Consider the following 16,360-nt stretch of genomic DNA (forward strand, 5'->3'; position numbering starts at 1 on the left):
TTCGAGTCTTAATAAAAAGAACTAGCGACTAATCACTTATATAGTCTTCCTACTGTAAAGATTTCCTCAATTATAGCTTTATTACAACAATTATTCGATTTGAATATTTCACTAATTAGGGTGAAAAGCTGCAACAAAAGAAAAAGATTCAGAATTCATTTGATAAAGTCACAGAATCAGATTCTCCCTTTAGAGTTCGAAAGATAAACACATTAAAAATATAATACCAGCAAATGACATTGAGGAGTGGCATAACAATATATTGTCCAAAACTTTACAACGTGGAACAAAACTTTTTCCAAAAAAGAAATATAAAGAAGAAAATTCAGTTAATAATTAAATGCCTTTTTTTTTCACTACAATTAGTTGGCTCAATAGAATCTTGCTTTTACTAAAATAAATTTCCAAATGCTACTTTTGCAATTTGCTTTTTTTCTATCTTTGTTTAACCAAGTCCAACAAATGTGGCTCCTTGTGGGTTAACAGTGTCATACACTTAGACCATCAAATCCACATTGCTTATATGTGAGAGCCTGTTTCCTTGGACTGATCACTATTGCACAATCCACTGATACCTGCTCAAATTCATCATGTACTGTTAAATTCACACACACACTGCTGACAAAATACTTGTATAGTTAAAAGTTAACAGTACTATTCTTTAAAGGAAAACAATCGACAATCGTCTTGGCTTAGCAGCGACTGGCTATGGAGCCAAGAATACATAGAAAACCACACCTAGCATTTGAACCCCCTTTGCGACTACACTAGAATCTTCATTCAACAATGGTTTCCGTCCTTTTAGCGCAGTATGGTTTTCTGGCAAAGAGAATTCAATTGAAACTTTGCCACCACCTAGCTTCTCCCCTAGTTCTTGCCTATAGTGCACATTGTATTATTGTAGCAAGGGAGGAGCATGACCAAGTACAGTATACTTAAACCCACTTGGGTATATGCAAGATTTTCTCAAGTCAGTAGATGTGGAATACCCACTGACTAATTCTTTGTGCCAATAGACAGAGATTGTATGACGTGAATTTGTACTAACTATTGACATTGTAAATCATGCACTGGACTTGACTTCTAGGATTAATCGATGGTAAAAGTGGCTGGAATGTCAAAGAAACGCCCCCTCCACCACAGTCGACTAGAGATACAGGACTAACTAGCACAAAGGATGAAGTGAAAAACTAGCTCAAGTATTAAGATACCCAACCGCATGAGACTAATCACTAGCCACAACTCACTGGAAAGAGTTCTTATAATCAGGAGCCGCTTGGCCTTCTTATTCTTACCTCCCGAGTCCCTCTACCTATTTGGTAGTATATTCACTAGGAAACTCGCATCAGAGGCAAAGTTACATGTAATGAACTTATTTAATCCACTTAGTATAAGGAGAGCTTCTAGTGTAATGACAAAGGTGACTTAGGCTACAGTTACAAAACCTTGTTAAAATTCCTAGCTCCGTCCCCTCCTCAAAACTCCAAGGATTGAGTGTTAATTTAACTAAAAGCAGGACAGAGTTTAGAAAGGAGCTCACGCAAGAAAGAGTCTATAAAGCAAGACATGGTTGTTCTAACCCCAGACTTGAGGGACTTGTGACTTAGGTTATTGGAACGAGCTTAGCACCAAGCGAAACTAAGCCTAGTATTTAATTGAAGAATAATAGTAGAAGGGAGTGCCTAATATTCCTGAGTTTCAAAGGTTGCTGTTGATCCTAAAGGTCTGCTCCATGCGAATTTTTCAGTCATAAAAAAAGCAAAACAATGGCTGGTCTAAAATTGAATATTGCCAAGAAACGTCGGTAGTCAAAGAAAATAAACAAAATGGAAAAGACCAAGTCTTTGTCAATATAAGGAGGTGCCTTATGAACTACACTCTAATAGCAGGTGGAGAAATTGTACTGTCTCAACTCCTACGGTATTGAACAGCTCTGATGAATTCCAATACGACAAACATCCTAATCAATGCAGAATATAGTACTCAAAGTTGAGAGAATGATCTGCGTACATTCTACGCTTCTCATAATCCAATTATATGATTACACTGAATATGTTGTTGTTTGCGAGAGCAAATTTTCAAATCAGTTTTCTACTATGTGAGAAAATGAAGAAACAAAAACATAAAATGGCAGTTTGTGTAGACAATAATGACCTAATAAACTTGGACATGACAGGCAAAAATGGGTCCCTCTACCTATCACCATTATTTGTTTGTATTACTATCTAGACAAAAGCTTAGAGCAAACCATCCACCGCTAATCAATTATCCCTCCAATTTATACAAAATATTTTCTAGCCTCTTTTTTTTTTTCATAAGGTCATGTCATTTATAGTACGGAAAAGGCTCAAAAATACCCTTGAACTATTGGAAATAGCTCACATATACCCTTAAACTATATTCTGGCTCAAAAATACCCTTCCGTTAAAGTATTGGGTCACAAATACCCTTACTATTAACAGAGGTGTGTTAAGTGCCATGTGGACGCCACGTGAACGCCACATGGACGCCACGTCGATGCCACATAAGCACCAAACAACTCTCACCTCCACATAGACCCATACATCCTAAGTATTAATTTTGCCCTCATTTCTTTTGGGACATACAATTTGACCCACTCTCATTTCTAAATATTGTTAATGCACATTTATTTGTATATCTCATTGCACACAGAAATCTGAGTCCACACACAAAAAATGCCGATAGATACTTCCGCTAAGATCTTCGTCGCCGGCCACCGTGGACTCGTCGGATCCGCCGTGGTTCGGAAACTTCACCAACTAGGCTGCACAAATCTCATCCTCCGTACACATTCCGATCTCGATCTCACTAACCAATCCGCCGTCGAATCCTTCTTCGCCGACGAGAAACCTCAATACGTCATCCTCACGCCGCGAAAGTCGGCGGCATACACGCAAACAATACTTACCCAGCTGATTTCATCACTATAAATCTCCAAACCCATACATCCTAAGTATTAATTTGCCCTCATCGTATACGATTAATGGATTGGATATGAGTAGGTTGTAAATGTGTCGAATAAAAAAAAAAGTTGAAAAACTAAGACTTAACGTAGTTAGTTTCCTCAATTTATTAGAATATTGTATTTAGATATTTAAATTAATTTATGTTCAATTATACATCTTAATTTCTAATAAAGATTGATGCGGAGTGGGTCAAATTATACTAGTTTTAGAGAAATGAGAGTGGGTCAAATTGTATGTCCCAAAAGAAATGAGGGCAAAATTAATACTTAGGATGTATGGGTCTATGTGGAGGTGAGAGTTGTTTGGTGCTTATGTGGCATCGACGTGGCGTCCATGTGGCGTTCACGTGGCGTCCACATGGCACTTAACACACCTCTGTTAATAGTAAGGGTATTTGTGACCCAATACTTTAACGGAAGGGTATTTTTGAGCCAGAATATAGTTTAAGGGTATATGTGAGCTATTTCCGATAGTTCAGGGGTATTTTTGAGCCTTTTCCGTTTTTACAATAATTACGATTGTACATATTATTATTATTATTTGAAAAATTCTACACTATTGCACACGAAAAAGGGAAGAAAAAAAGAAGAAGAAGGAAATTAATTGAACCAACTCAAATTGTGTGAAGGCACGTATTACTTTATATGTAATAATAAATATAGTTGTAATAATAATAAAAAAGTGTATAATATGTTGAACACTGGAATATAGGCTCATTTAAAACGAGATGAACTAAAGGAGCATGAAAAATTGTCGTCTTCGCAAGTTCGTAGTTTAATTTGGTCCTAGCTCGTTGTATAATATGGTTGACTAGCACTACTTATTATACCTTTTTAATTAATGTTGTCAATGATAGTATAAAAGTTTATTTAATTATTATCGCAATTTAATACATGCATAACTCACCTTCAAAACGACTCACAAACCAAATACAAAGTGCAATAAAATAGAATGTATAATACTAACCTCTACACCAGGTGAAGTAAAACCAAGGATTCGAATCTTAGCTCCGACATCACCCAATACCCGTAACTCGACCCGGTCATTCAAGGCGGCGTCACGAATCAAATCCGCTGCGTCAGCTTGGAGCAAGTTAACCCGATCCACAACGATGGTAGTTTCAACCCGCTTAACACTATGAGCTGGTTGGTAGAACGCGGGTACGGAGCCCCGACCCAGAGGAATCCCACGGTACATGATCGTGAACCGGGACTCACCGTACTTGATCCCGACCTTATTATCATTGAAAGCAGTGAAAACCATTCGAATATTGAGTGAAACAGAGGCGGAGGAAGTGGCAATCGTAGCTGGGTTAGGTGTAATTCCAACGTATTGAACACCCACTTGTTGAAGATCGAACTGGGGTTTTTTAGGCTTAACGGCAAGTACAATAACAAGTATGACAGCGAGAATGAGGAGAAGTAAGAAGGAAAATAGTAGAAATAGACAACAACAACAACCTTTAAATGAAGCTTTAGATGATGAAGAAGAAGTGGGATGAGGGTAATATTGAGGATGATGGTGGGTGCCATTGATACCATTTTGGGTTAATCTTGAGGTCATTCTGTTTTGTTGGTGAAGATGAAGAAGAATTAGAATAGGATGAAGAATAATTTGTACTGTATTAAGACCCACCACTCTCTTCTTTGCTTTCTCTCTAATCCCTTTTTCAACTTTGCTTTGCTTTAGGAGAGAGTGAAGATGGAGGGAGGAAGGGACAACTGTGTGTGGAAAAAGTGTGAGTGTGTGTGTGTGTTTGCTTGGAATTGAAAAAAGGTGGCATCAAAGTGGGGTAATTTTTGACTTTGCATTCTTGCCATTATTGTTTTTGGTTCTTCTTTCTCTTTCTCCTTTGTTCTTTACTAATTGTATTACTTAAATTTAAAATCTTTTATTTTTTTGGAAATTTGAAAAGAAATTGTAGATTAGATTTCTTTCTATTTGTTCTAATTTTAATGGACATTGTTAATTACCTAATATGATAGTTATTGCTGATGGAAGGCATTTATGAAATTAATTTAGGTGAATGAAAATTGATATGAACATCATAGTTATTTAAAAAGTATGGAGAAATATTGAAATTGTTTATGTATGATTATAAAATATTGATTCGAATCGTAAAAAAAGTTATTAATACTTATATTAGGATAAATCGTAGCAGTTACTTTTTATATGATTATAAATCAGTTCCAACTATAAATGAGTTATTAATACTTGTAAGTGTTAAAATAACTTGATTACGTCATATCTCTTAAGAGTGCGATTGTTACTAGAATTTTATGTAACTTTTCACTGGTTAATGACAATGTTTGATAGAAAATAAGATTACTTTCACCCTATTTCAAAAATCTTCATTTTTATATTTATTTCTTTTAGTATACTCATATATTTATCTCCATATTTTTATTTTCGTCACTCCATCTTCTGAACATGCGAGTTTCTGACTAGCCAATACTTTGTTTTCTACATCAAAATCGATCTAACATAATTATCATTTTATAAAACTTATCTTTAAATGTTTTAGTGGTATATATCTTTTTATCACACAAAATTCTAAAGACGAACCTCCATTTTATCCACCCTACATCAATATGATGTGTGAAAAAATGAAATCAATAATCAATACAAAATAAAATAATTTCACATTTTATCTTATTGAAGAATTATTATTTCTTGTTCCACTAACCAAAGATCCATAAACTCTTTAATTTTCTCCCTTTTTTTTGTTTAAATTGTGTATGATCTCAAAATTGAACATTTACCCAGCTTATTCTGTGTCTAGTTTAGAGTACTAGTTAATTCTAAAATATTTTTTATACTGTTATAATGAAACAAATTAAAAGTGACAAATTCAACTCAAATTCATTTAACTCGCCCACTTTAAATAACTTATAAACTAAAATGGTGAACACTTAAAAAATGCTTATTATGGTAAAAGTAAATAAATTTTTAACTAATATTGATATCTTTTCTATATGATCTGCAATTTGTGATTAATTAAGAGAAGCTTTATTAATGAAAAGTTAATCACGTTATTGGAAAGGGAGAGATCTATTAGATGATAAAGTGGCACATCATAGTATATATTTATATAGAGAGAGAATACGAAGTGTTATAATTAATCTAAGTTTAAATGATTTATTAAAATGGAATAGAAGGTGGAAATTTTAGGTAAGATTTCTTTCTTTCTTTAACAACATGACCCTTCCACTCCTCTGTTCAACAATATTTATCTCCTATTGATTTGACACAAAAATTAAAAAGTAATAAATGATAGATGTAATTTTACCAAATCACTCTCATTAAATATAAGTCATCAAAACATTGAAAAATAAATAACATTTTATAATAAGGATAAAATAAGCATAACTTGATAAATTGTTCATTAATTTTATAAACTGAACAAATATTATTGGACATCTCAAAATTATATAATGGATAAATAAAGATAAACAAAGGGAGTACTTAATTAAATTAAATTACAGCATTGGCAAAGGGTAACATGCAATAACCTTTTTAGGTAAATAAACTACTCCTTCAAGTTTCCCAAATAATAGACGAAAATCAAAATGTTTAGTTGACAAATTTAAGGATTAAAATTTATAAACAGCATAATTAAGAAACAATTTTAAACCGAAATTCTAATTGAAATGCCGCCATTTCTCATTTTCCAATTTTAAAGCACGAACACAAAAACCTTTCACTAGCCACCGAGATCAAGCAGCAGTATACTGCACAATGAGAGGCGCCGGACGACGTCGTACCAACTCTGTAGTGCCGGATCGCCGCCATCCACCTCCGACTCCGATCAACGACCCAAGGCAATTTATCTCCACCGGCGGCCGTGATTCCGACGCAAGCTTCGCCAGTAGCCGGCCTTCATCTGCCGGTGTAAACACACGGTCCTCCGCTATCCCCATCTCTGACCGCTCCTATCAACTCTCTGCTCTGCGTACAATCAATGCTTACCTTTCCTCCCACTCTCTCCCTTTTACTCTCAAACATCCTCTCCCTTCTGCAAAAGATATCACCGAAACCCTAAAATTCATTCTCTCTCGTTTCGGATTTTCATCAGCAGAGTCGCACAAACTCGAAGATAATCTCCAAACCCTACTGAAATCCCTAAATTCCCCCGTGAAATTGAACAAATCTGCATTACGCGCCCCTGGGACGCCTCATTCTTGGCCTAGTCTACTTGCAGCAATTCACTGGCTTGTTCAGCTGTGTAAATTTGATGATCACCGGTTGAGTTCGGCTCAACCACTAGCTCCGGATAACAAGGAATTGAGCTATACTATAGAGAGTTATTTGCATTACTTTAGGGGAAAAGATGAACAAGTAGATGAATTGGATCGTCAATTTATGCAAGAGTTGGAACAACATAAGGAGCGGTTGGTTGAGAATGTGAATGTCTTGGAGGAGAATGTGAAGGCTCAAGAGGAGAAGTTGGAAGCAATGAAGACAGGACCATCGGAAAGAGAGACGTTGGAGAAGGAGAAGAGTGCGTTGGAGGAAGATGTCAAGAAGTTTCAGGCTATCATTGAACAGTTAGAAGGGCATATAGTGAAAATGGATAAGATGGTGGAAGAGAAAGAAAAAGGGTTAGAGACTAAGGTTACGGAGAAAGAGAGCATTTGTGCAGAGAATGAGGAGTTGAAGAAGAGGGTGGAGGAACAAGGGATTAATTCCAGGGATGCAGATAGGATGAAGAGGGAGTTGCATGCTTTGGAAAGGGATATTGGGGATATTGAGAACCAGAGGATTGAATGGGAGGAGAAGACTTGGGACCTCGACTCTGCGATCGGGAACATGTACAAGAAGCTTGAGGAGCTAATGATCGAGTGCAACCAATCTATCAGGAGGTTGTCATTCCCTCTCCTGTTATTTATTGTTGTTTGAAATAAGAGTGTCTTACTTTCCATTTAACAGAATGAGATACAATATTTTTTCGTAATATAAGTGTTTGTTGTTTTATGGGCATGGATATATTGCATTGCTGTGCTATTTTAGTTGGACTAAAGCTATAAGAATATGAGTACTAAGATAAGATTGGAAGGACATTCTATTGTTTTCCCTCAATTGATTGTTTCTATTAACATTCACTTAAGTAGAAGTGGTCGTTACAACATGTTACGGTTAGATTGCTTCTATAATGGGTTCTCAGCAGATAATTTAGGTGACAGATTAATGGAAATGCAATTTGCTGAAAGTTCTATATAAACTGTTTTTCTATCTGTGCTTCTCAGAGTTTTAATTGATTCACTAACTTTCAAAAACATGCCTTTCTTTCTCTAATGGGTAGTGAATTGTTAGCTACAGTGATATATGAGAATCACAATTTAGCCCATTGTTGTAGTGCTGTTCCACTAAACTTTGACTTGAGATATGAATGAGGAACACCATGCTAGTCACAAGGCAATAATGCTAAGATTCTCGAATTTAGTTTTTCCAATCACTCCCGTTAGAAACTAAGGTTGCAGCATGCCTCAGTTTTTAATTCTATCAATGGGTCGATACACTATTATTTCTTTAAGTAAAATTCATCCTTCACTGTTGTAGTCTCTGCATGAAGTAGATGTATCTTGCTTGACTGGAAGTGCTATGTTGGAATTGAGTTTTGTATTTACAGCAATACGACAGTCCTTCATGAAGAGTATTTTTTATTCTTTATTCATGTTTTATAATCTTATTTATTTTATTGTTGAATTATGCGGCAATTGTTGATGTTATTTTTGTTGTTTCTTTGTTTTGCCTAACCTTATACATGTCTTCCTTTCGTGTAACTAGGAAAATAAAACAAATTTCTTCTTCTAGATAGACTTACTTCTCGCCCATCATCTGAGAGATTTAGACCCTTGTTTCTATTGTATAACCACCTGAACTTTTCAGATACCTTTGTATTACTTCCATTTTTTCTGGGTGAACATATCTGAATTGTGTAAAGTACAGGTGGATCATATGTTCTATCTAACATGATACACTTTTTAAATTTGGCCAAAGCATGTACCAAGATACCCAATGCCACACAGTAAAAAAGTTTTTTGTGAGAGTGTCTCTATGAAATAATCATTTGTCAGATTACTGTGCATTCGTGTTGCTGCTTGAAAAGTTCTATTCTTTTCCATAGCTTATCAGATTGAACTGTTGGAACAAATTTTTTACAATTTGATGATTTAGATCATAACTTGGGAGGGGTTAATATTGTAAGTTTGAAGCTAGATCAGTCAAAGTGAGATTGAGCAAATATAGTTTTGTATGTTTTCTCTGGTTTGCAGTGGAACTTTCCTTCTACTTGTTGCTCGTCATCATTTCTTCAATGACTCTGACAACAAATAGCCTCATTTGAAATTTCAGGTTAAAGCTTGGAAATGAATTTCAGTATCAATTGAATCCCCAAGGGTCCTCACCAGTGAAGGTATTAGGTATAAATTACAAAAAAACATTAAAGCCCACTCTTGCATCCTTTGAAGATGAGATGAAAAAGAGTTCCATGGGGAAAATGGAAGAGTTGATATCTCTCCAGCAACAGTCATCTGAGAAGGCTATGAAAGTAGAGTCAAAGAGGAATCGTCTGGCTACTCTTCAGGCTCACATTGATGATGTAAGTTTAACCAGCATCCTATCCCATTATAGAAATGGACAGTGTTCCTCTCTCTCACTCTCTCTCTCACACACACACAAAATTTAATTTTGTATAATATATAACATTTTATTGGAAGTGAATGTAATGACATAATAAGTGACATTCTATCTTCTAGTGGAGATGCTCTCAGAGTCAGAGGTACCTGCACTATTTGGATATCGAAAATGCATAAAAAAATTTCCCACTTTTCTGTTTTATAATATGCACAAAAGAATGTGTTGGGTAATAATCGATACTTGTAAAATTGTTTATAATGCCTCGATGAGCTGAGTTTTGAGTCTCTTTTCTTTTTATGAAGTGAATTAGTAGTTGATCATTTATATCAGCCACTGAACAGCTTCTCTTTAGCCATGGAATATTTGTGTTTCTTTTTCTTCTTGCGTGCATGTGTGTCACTGCTGAAATGTTTTGGCCTTTCAGCATTGAATTTGAAAATTAGATAAGGTAATATTACCATTATTCACAAATTCTAATGGCATAAGGTCTATCAGCTTAAAATATATCTTCTATTAGTTCTTTGGGGATGTATAATGGTGCCTTCAGCCTAATATGGCTATTTGTTTCCTTTTATGATTAATGATAGTTGGAGGCTCAGTTGGACTTGGTAAAGAAGGAAAGACTGGATTTCACATCTAGCTGTGCAACAGAAGCCGGAAGGATAGTTGAGGAAGTTGAAGCAGAGACTCAGAAGTTGGATCAGGTTGAAAGAGAGGCGGCGGACTTTCTGAAGGTAAGGCTATTTGCAATTTAGACAAGATTTATACTGTAATGCATGACTTCTAAATGTCCTCCGACAAATGTTGACTTGTGTGGTTTCTCGTCTTAGATGTATAATCTTCGTTTTAATTGGCATTTTTTTCACTTCCAAAGGCGTCAAAGGCCAAATTACAGGAAACAATCGCACAAACTGAGGAAGAAGTGCAGCTGTGTGCCCGTGAACTCTTTGCTGTTGTTGATTCAGTCTCAAAATATAAAGAGTATATTACATCAAAAGTTGGCATGATGAAGAATGATCTCGCAGAAGCTGCCGGGACTATAGCAGATATGCATAAAGCTGGTTTGCCTGTCTCTGACGCAAACCACTGATTCCTCCTGATGATAATTCCATTAATCTTCGTTGTTACTAAAAATATGGTTATGTTGCATAAATGGTTCTATCACTTACAAGGTCTATAAGTAGGCACTCCTCGGTTTGGTCTTTAGAAGAGTGAAACACTGTTGCTGATAAGATCTCATCCTTAATCTATGGCTTTAATTTTAATCATTAAGTTCTCGTCGGATCACGCTAAACGCGTAAACTGCGTTAGTAATTTGTTGTCAGAAACGGTTAGATGATAGGAGGTTAATATACAGCCACACTTTCCATGAATAATGAGGTCAGTAAAAGTACGTTTGTGGCTACCCTGACTGAAGCATTTCTGTTATGCATATAGTCAAGTCTAAGAAAACTGCAGCAATAGAATTTCCTTAATTACGTCTGAATAGACGCTTAGCAGGTTGACAAGTAGTGCCATCGCACCAATCCAGCAAACAACTCCATACTGAATCTCAACCTTGGTCAATAAACCTCACACAAGAGTACAAATAAAACATTCAAATATAGGTGTGTGTGTTTGAGAGAAGCAACAAACTTTTCTTTTTCTTACTGATAAATACTACGAATAAGACATTCAGCTGATACAACAAAATTGGAAGGTTTAACATAAATAAGAGTAATCCTCATAGCCGAGCTCAGCATGACATATAGCTGCCACAAAAGCCAGCCAAACAAAACCAAACACAAAACACCATTTCTTACAAAAGCCCATTTGACCCACAAAGATGCTTTTGCCATATCCTGACTAAACCTTCAAGGAGATGAAAGATCCATATCTACTGCTCATCATTGTTATCAATCTGTGGACTACCATTGCCTGCTTCAACTTTTACATTTTCATCACTCCTCTGGTTATTCTCATCCACTTCAAGCACATCATCCATCATATCATCCTCCGCAACATTGATATCCTCAACATCCTCATCTTCGTTGTTGCTGACACCGGGAATCTTTCGAGTCTTGGGTCCACGCTCAAGCCTATGAGTCTCTAGCTCTTTGTCCATCGTCTCTTGAAGGTTTGCTACATTTTTGTTGGCTCTCCTTTCTAAAATAGTTTTCCATTCCTCCTCAGCTTTTGCAACATTTTGTTCAGCAATTTTTTTCTGGTATTGCGACAATTCCTCTCTCCTTGCAGCTTTCCATTCCTCGAATATCTGAAAAGAACAAAAAAATTAAGTGATATGTCAGCATAACACATGTCCACCAAATCAACAAGTCCTGAGGCTATTCGATGTATTTTTAACACTGTAGTCTCACATGCTCAGTCAACTATAGAATTCACACCACTGCATTCAGTACTCCCCCCTCCCCCTATCCACAAACACAAGCGCATTCCCAGAGAAACTCACACTACCAAAAGCTTCAGGGTTAAATAAACATAATTCTCTGCCAAGTGCCACCTCAACAAGTAATTTTTCTGTGTACAACCCATCCATTGTGGATTTTCAATTTTCTATCCATTTGGAAGTATATTTCAGTCGTATATAACACAATTGAATGCGTGCAGCTTGATAGTTACCTGATCTTTTCTCTGCTCAAGTAAGGTTGGATCTTCTTCCAATGGTTTGGCAAAAGAATAAAAGATCGGTGGCTCGGCTTTGGTCCTGAAATTAACACAGCCAAAAAATATAAAGAGAAGTTATGAACTGTTACCAGGATAGATAACTGATCAGCCTACACTGCTGCAAAGAGGGATTTTGCAGTCATTTAACAGCTTCAACATTCTGTACATGAACAGAAACTTATCTTCGCGTCAATAAAATTGGAATATGGACATTTGGACCGAAATAAGAAATAACCTGCAAAATAAGAATCCTAAAATTAACACGATAAATTCACTGCTCACAGATCTAAAATAGTGCAGACGTAGACAGCAGAATAAAAGAGACTGATCCCGAAACATTTCAAATGAACTTTTAATGATCTCAAAAACTCGAAATAAAAATGGAATACATCTCATACAGGTGCTTTTTCAAGCAGGTCATGTAGAACAAGCTTCATTGCTGGTTGCATCAGGAATTAATATTTGATGTAGCTAACACAACATACCTTATAAAATTGGCTAGTTTTTTGTGGTGCTCACTCCACCGAAGAAACAGCAATTCCAGCCTCTTCTCCTCAGCTTTAGCAGCAAGACGTGCTCGAAGAGTCTTAACACAGAGACAAGAGTTGGGAGTTACATTTCTCATATTACTTATTAGGATTTACCACAGAAGTTCATTGCAAGAATAGCTGAAAATGTTAAACTGAGACACACCAGATCTCTTTTCAGCTTTTCATCAAGCTGCTCCCGCTCTTGTTGTCTTAATTTCTCACTGTCTTCGCGCGCCCTTTGCTCAGCCTGGCATTATTTTGATGTCAAAAGTACTTCTCTAGGCTAAGGTTTATGATCATTAGAACAACTGTTTCTTTCTTCAGTTCTTTCAAACTTTTTGAGGGGGGAGGAGGGAATGGGAAAATAGTTGGTGTAGATTGTATGAGAAAAAATGCACTCGTAGAATAGCTGGTGTGGACTGTAAGAGAAAGCATGTACTCATTCATATATTCATTTTCAAGTGCAGACGTAGTCAAAACCATGATGATAAAAACTATTGGTTGAAGAAAACATACAATACACCAGAGACCACATCCACCTATTAAAGAAATGTTTTCAACAGGTATAGTATCAACAACATACCCAGTGAAATCCCACAGGTATAGATGTCTCAAGATTCTTGGGGATTCATAAAAATGAAAATATTCAAATATAACATAACTAAAAAACCAAATTCATCAGAATAATCCTCAAATTATAAAGTTCAACGATTACAAAAGTGAGAACCAATTTCATCTGTAGGTTAATCCCTGTACATTCCTATGTCAACTCAAATTTTCCTGACTAAAGTTCAAAATTCAAATATTAACTCAAGCTCCAACCAAATCATTAGGCCACACACTCAAACTCATATAATTTCATTACCCGATAATTTTTATCCTCCAATAAAGTCGGAAATACTCTACTACACCTCAATCTCAAACTCAAGTTGGGGTCAGTCGTATAAATCCTCAGTGAGCATGTCACAATATCTACTATAAATGCTCATCTTAAGTCAACATTATACAAAATAAAAGTAGAAGTAATGAAGTACAGTAGAAATAGAAATAAAAAGTACATCCTCCAATGAAGTTATATGTTAGCAATAAAAACATTCAACCAGAGTTAATACAACAATATAAGATCTGAGTACTCACCCTTTTCAAAGAATCTGACCTCCGCATGTAAGCCTCAGTCCCTGAAAGCTGCATGTCTTCTTTCCGGAATTTCTGAAAACATTCCACACATATAATCAGAGCAAGGGTAGGTGAGTTAAGTGTCACCGTGCCAAACAGAAACTAACGATTGTACAACTGAATTACTGAGGGTTCTAAATTGAGAATTATCTTTCAAGGAAATATTATCAAACTGATCAATGTAGAACGAAAAGATGCTTAAAACAGTTTCTTGACTAATTCCAAAAGTTTTCTCCTAGAGGACCTAGACACATATGAGGAGCAACATTAAACAAAAATGAAGTCATTAAGATGGTTTACCAATCCCTTGAAAGCACTTGAACACCTTATTTGGACATCAAATTTATAATTCTCTTTCAATAGTTTTTCTTCTTTATAGCATCAGAGTTTGAATATCAAGTCCCTCGTTAGTCTTTAACTGACAATTCAAGCTTAAGTGATAATATCCGGGAGATCTATAAGTTATAACACCATATCTCTACCTCTTTTCAGTGACGGAAATAGATTTATTTTGTATGTGCTGCAAGAAACACTTTCTTTGGTTATACAATTATCAACAACTTTCCTGAGAAAAGAATTTCAATACCGCTTTTCTGGTTTAGGTGATTGAGCACTATTCTGATGTTGCCTTGACAAAATTATTTGGATAGCTTGTTCTTCAACTTAGGAAATTAAGCACAAGCATATCTCCAGGAGATGGAATTTTATAGCAGTTCAACTATTAAAGAAACCAGATTGGCACCTATGAAGCAGCTATAGGTTCAAAATACATAAATAAAACCCATGACAAAGAACTTTGTACTCACCTCCAAGGTCCCCAGCAGCTGCCCCAACATTCTCTTATTCCTACTAACCAATTTAGGATCCTCGTTTTTGGGTAACACTCTAGGCACAGGCTCTGGTGGAGGTATATCAAAATCCTACACAAATTATTCAAAGCAAATGAATATCAATGTCTCTAAGGTGCAGAAACACACCATTATCTTTATGAAAAGTACGAGGACTAATAAAAAGAAGATGTGGCCCCCCAAAAGGTTACCATCCATATTTACCATTTTGGATGGCCTTTGATAGCCATCTCTCCGGAGCCAATTGGATGGCTTTCTTTCATTCTGGTTGGCAGGTGCCTCCCTTGGGCTTGCCTCCACAATTGACTCTTCCTTATTTGCATCCCTTGGTGCTCCGGATACATCCTCAGCAATCTCCCCCTCTTCAATCTGAATCCATAAACCAATATACAAAAAATAAGATTTTTACTCTATTTGGAAAAACAACAAACGACAACAACAACAACGACAAAATAGCCTTAATCCTGCACAAACTATGATTTGGCTATGAATTTTCCATATTCATTCCGTTCAATTTCATTCCAGCTTGTTTCTTTAAGCAAATTTGTAGTTCTAGTTCTAAACACACGAATTCCTCAGGGGAGAATTATTGAATTTTCAGTGTTCACCTTCACAACAGCAGAAGAAATACGCCTTTTAGGTGCTGGCTGATCCTCTGCATCATTCCTCTCCGCCTAAAGAGCCAATTAACAATTAACACCAAACTCAATAACCAAAAAAGGACGTAAATTACAAGAAGCTTCCTCTCAAAACATACAAAGAGAACTTACAGGTCTAACAACGCCGCGTTGGCGACCACCATTGGCAACAAAATTCCGTGGACCTCCGCCACCGCCGCCGGAGAATCCACCGCGGCGAAGACCTCTTGGATCCTTAAGCCGCTCAGTAATCTAGTTAACCAATAGTATAAAAGTTACAAAAAAAACCTAGAAAATTGTATGGCATATAGAAAGATAAAGAACAGACCTCGCGTTGTTGCCTATTGAGTTCAAAGAGTTCTTTGCGAAGCTCTTCCTCCGTCTTCTCCACTACGCCGCTCGCCATCTTTTAGGGCTTTGAGTTTTCTTCACTGTCTCTCCCTTTATTAAAACCTCTGAAAACTCGGACCAGCGAATGATCGAGCCGGTATAGCACTACAACAAATTGACACGTGAACCGGTTCGGTTTTGTTATGACTTATGAATTTAGGTACTCCCTCCTTTTAAAAAATAATAACTTCCGTTCCTTTTTAGTTTGTTTAAAAAAGAATGATCTTTTTTCCTTTTTGGTAATATTTTACTTTCATCTTTACACGTGACATGTTTAATACCACAAGATTAGGGCAATTTTATACATTTGACATAACTTTAATTTAGGAGCACAAGATTCAAAAGTCTTCTTTATTTTCTTAAACTTCATGACAAGTCAAACTAGGTCACTCTTTTTGAAACGGAGGGAGTATTATTTTATGCAGATATTAGTTAGATAAGTATTAGTTATTTATGTATTATTAATTATACATATGTTAGTTATTTCA

General features: G+C 36.1%; 3 protein-coding genes across 3 annotated transcripts; 1 reads left to right on the plus strand and 2 right to left on the minus strand.

Moving 5' to 3' along the window:
• Positions 1 to 212: 212 nt before the first annotated feature.
• Positions 213 to 4,851, minus strand: LOC102598395 (uncharacterized). The gene is made up of 2 exons (XM_006351773.2): positions 3,954 to 4,851; positions 213 to 575 (listed from the first exon to the last, which is right to left on the minus strand). The coding sequence occupies exons 1-2, from the start codon at positions 4,548 to 4,550 to the stop codon at positions 489 to 491; spliced, it is 684 nt and encodes a 227-aa protein (XP_006351835.1). The 5' UTR covers positions 4,551 to 4,851; the 3' UTR covers positions 213 to 488.
• Positions 4,852 to 6,610: 1,759 nt separating this feature from the next.
• On the plus strand, positions 6,611 to 10,894 carry LOC102598739 (kinetochore protein NDC80 homolog). The gene is made up of 4 exons (XM_006351774.2): positions 6,611 to 7,849; positions 9,342 to 9,588; positions 10,214 to 10,360; positions 10,501 to 10,894. Exons 1-4 carry the CDS (start codon positions 6,726 to 6,728, stop codon positions 10,714 to 10,716), a joined length of 1,734 nt encoding a protein of 577 aa, XP_006351836.1. The 5' UTR covers positions 6,611 to 6,725; the 3' UTR covers positions 10,717 to 10,894.
• A 348-nt stretch (positions 10,895 to 11,242) lies between these two features.
• LOC102599072 (pinin) lies at positions 11,243 to 15,958 on the minus strand. Its single transcript, XM_015310664.1, has 10 exons — positions 15,811 to 15,958; positions 15,615 to 15,734; positions 15,453 to 15,518; positions 15,049 to 15,213; positions 14,803 to 14,916; positions 13,958 to 14,029; positions 12,984 to 13,067; positions 12,776 to 12,876; positions 12,246 to 12,330; positions 11,243 to 11,880 (listed from the first exon to the last, which is right to left on the minus strand). The coding sequence occupies exons 1-10, from the start codon at positions 15,886 to 15,888 to the stop codon at positions 11,503 to 11,505; spliced, it is 1,263 nt and encodes a 420-aa protein (XP_015166150.1). The 5' UTR covers positions 15,889 to 15,958; the 3' UTR covers positions 11,243 to 11,502.
• Between the last annotated feature and the right edge of the window lie 402 nt (positions 15,959 to 16,360).

This window comes from Solanum tuberosum, unplaced genomic scaffold (assembly GCF_000226075.1).
Source record: "Solanum tuberosum cultivar DM 1-3 516 R44 unplaced genomic scaffold, SolTub_3.0 scf00136, whole genome shotgun sequence".
NCBI classification, from domain to species: Eukaryota; Viridiplantae; Streptophyta; class Magnoliopsida; order Solanales; family Solanaceae; genus Solanum; species Solanum tuberosum.

Coding starts and splice junctions, on each gene's coding strand:
- LOC102598395 (XM_006351773.2), bottom strand. CDS start 4,550: ATGACCTCAAGATTAACCCAAAATGGTATCAATGGCACCCACCATCAT. Junction 576..3,953: donor TTACTTCACCTGGTGTAGAG/GTTAGTATTATA, acceptor GAATTTGAGCAG/GTATCAGTGGATTGTGCAAT.
- LOC102598739 (XM_006351774.2), top strand. CDS start 6,726: ATGAGAGGCGCCGGACGACGTCGTACCAACTCTGTAGTGCCGGATCGC. Junction 9,589..10,213: donor TTCAGGCTCACATTGATGAT/GTAAGTTTAACC, acceptor GATTAATGATAG/TTGGAGGCTCAGTTGGACTT. Junction 10,361..10,500: donor AGGCGGCGGACTTTCTGAAG/GTAAGGCTATTT, acceptor TCACTTCCAAAG/GCGTCAAAGGCCAAATTACA.
- LOC102599072 (XM_015310664.1), bottom strand. CDS start 15,888: ATGGCGAGCGGCGTAGTGGAGAAGACGGAGGAAGAGCTTCGCAAAGAA. Junction 12,877..12,983: donor AAAAGCTGAAAAGAGATCTG/GTGTGTCTCAGT, acceptor CTCTGTGTTAAG/ACTCTTCGAGCACGTCTTGC. Junction 12,331..12,775: donor AAACTAGCCAATTTTATAAG/GTATGTTGTGTT, acceptor TGTTAATTTCAG/GACCAAAGCCGAGCCACCGA.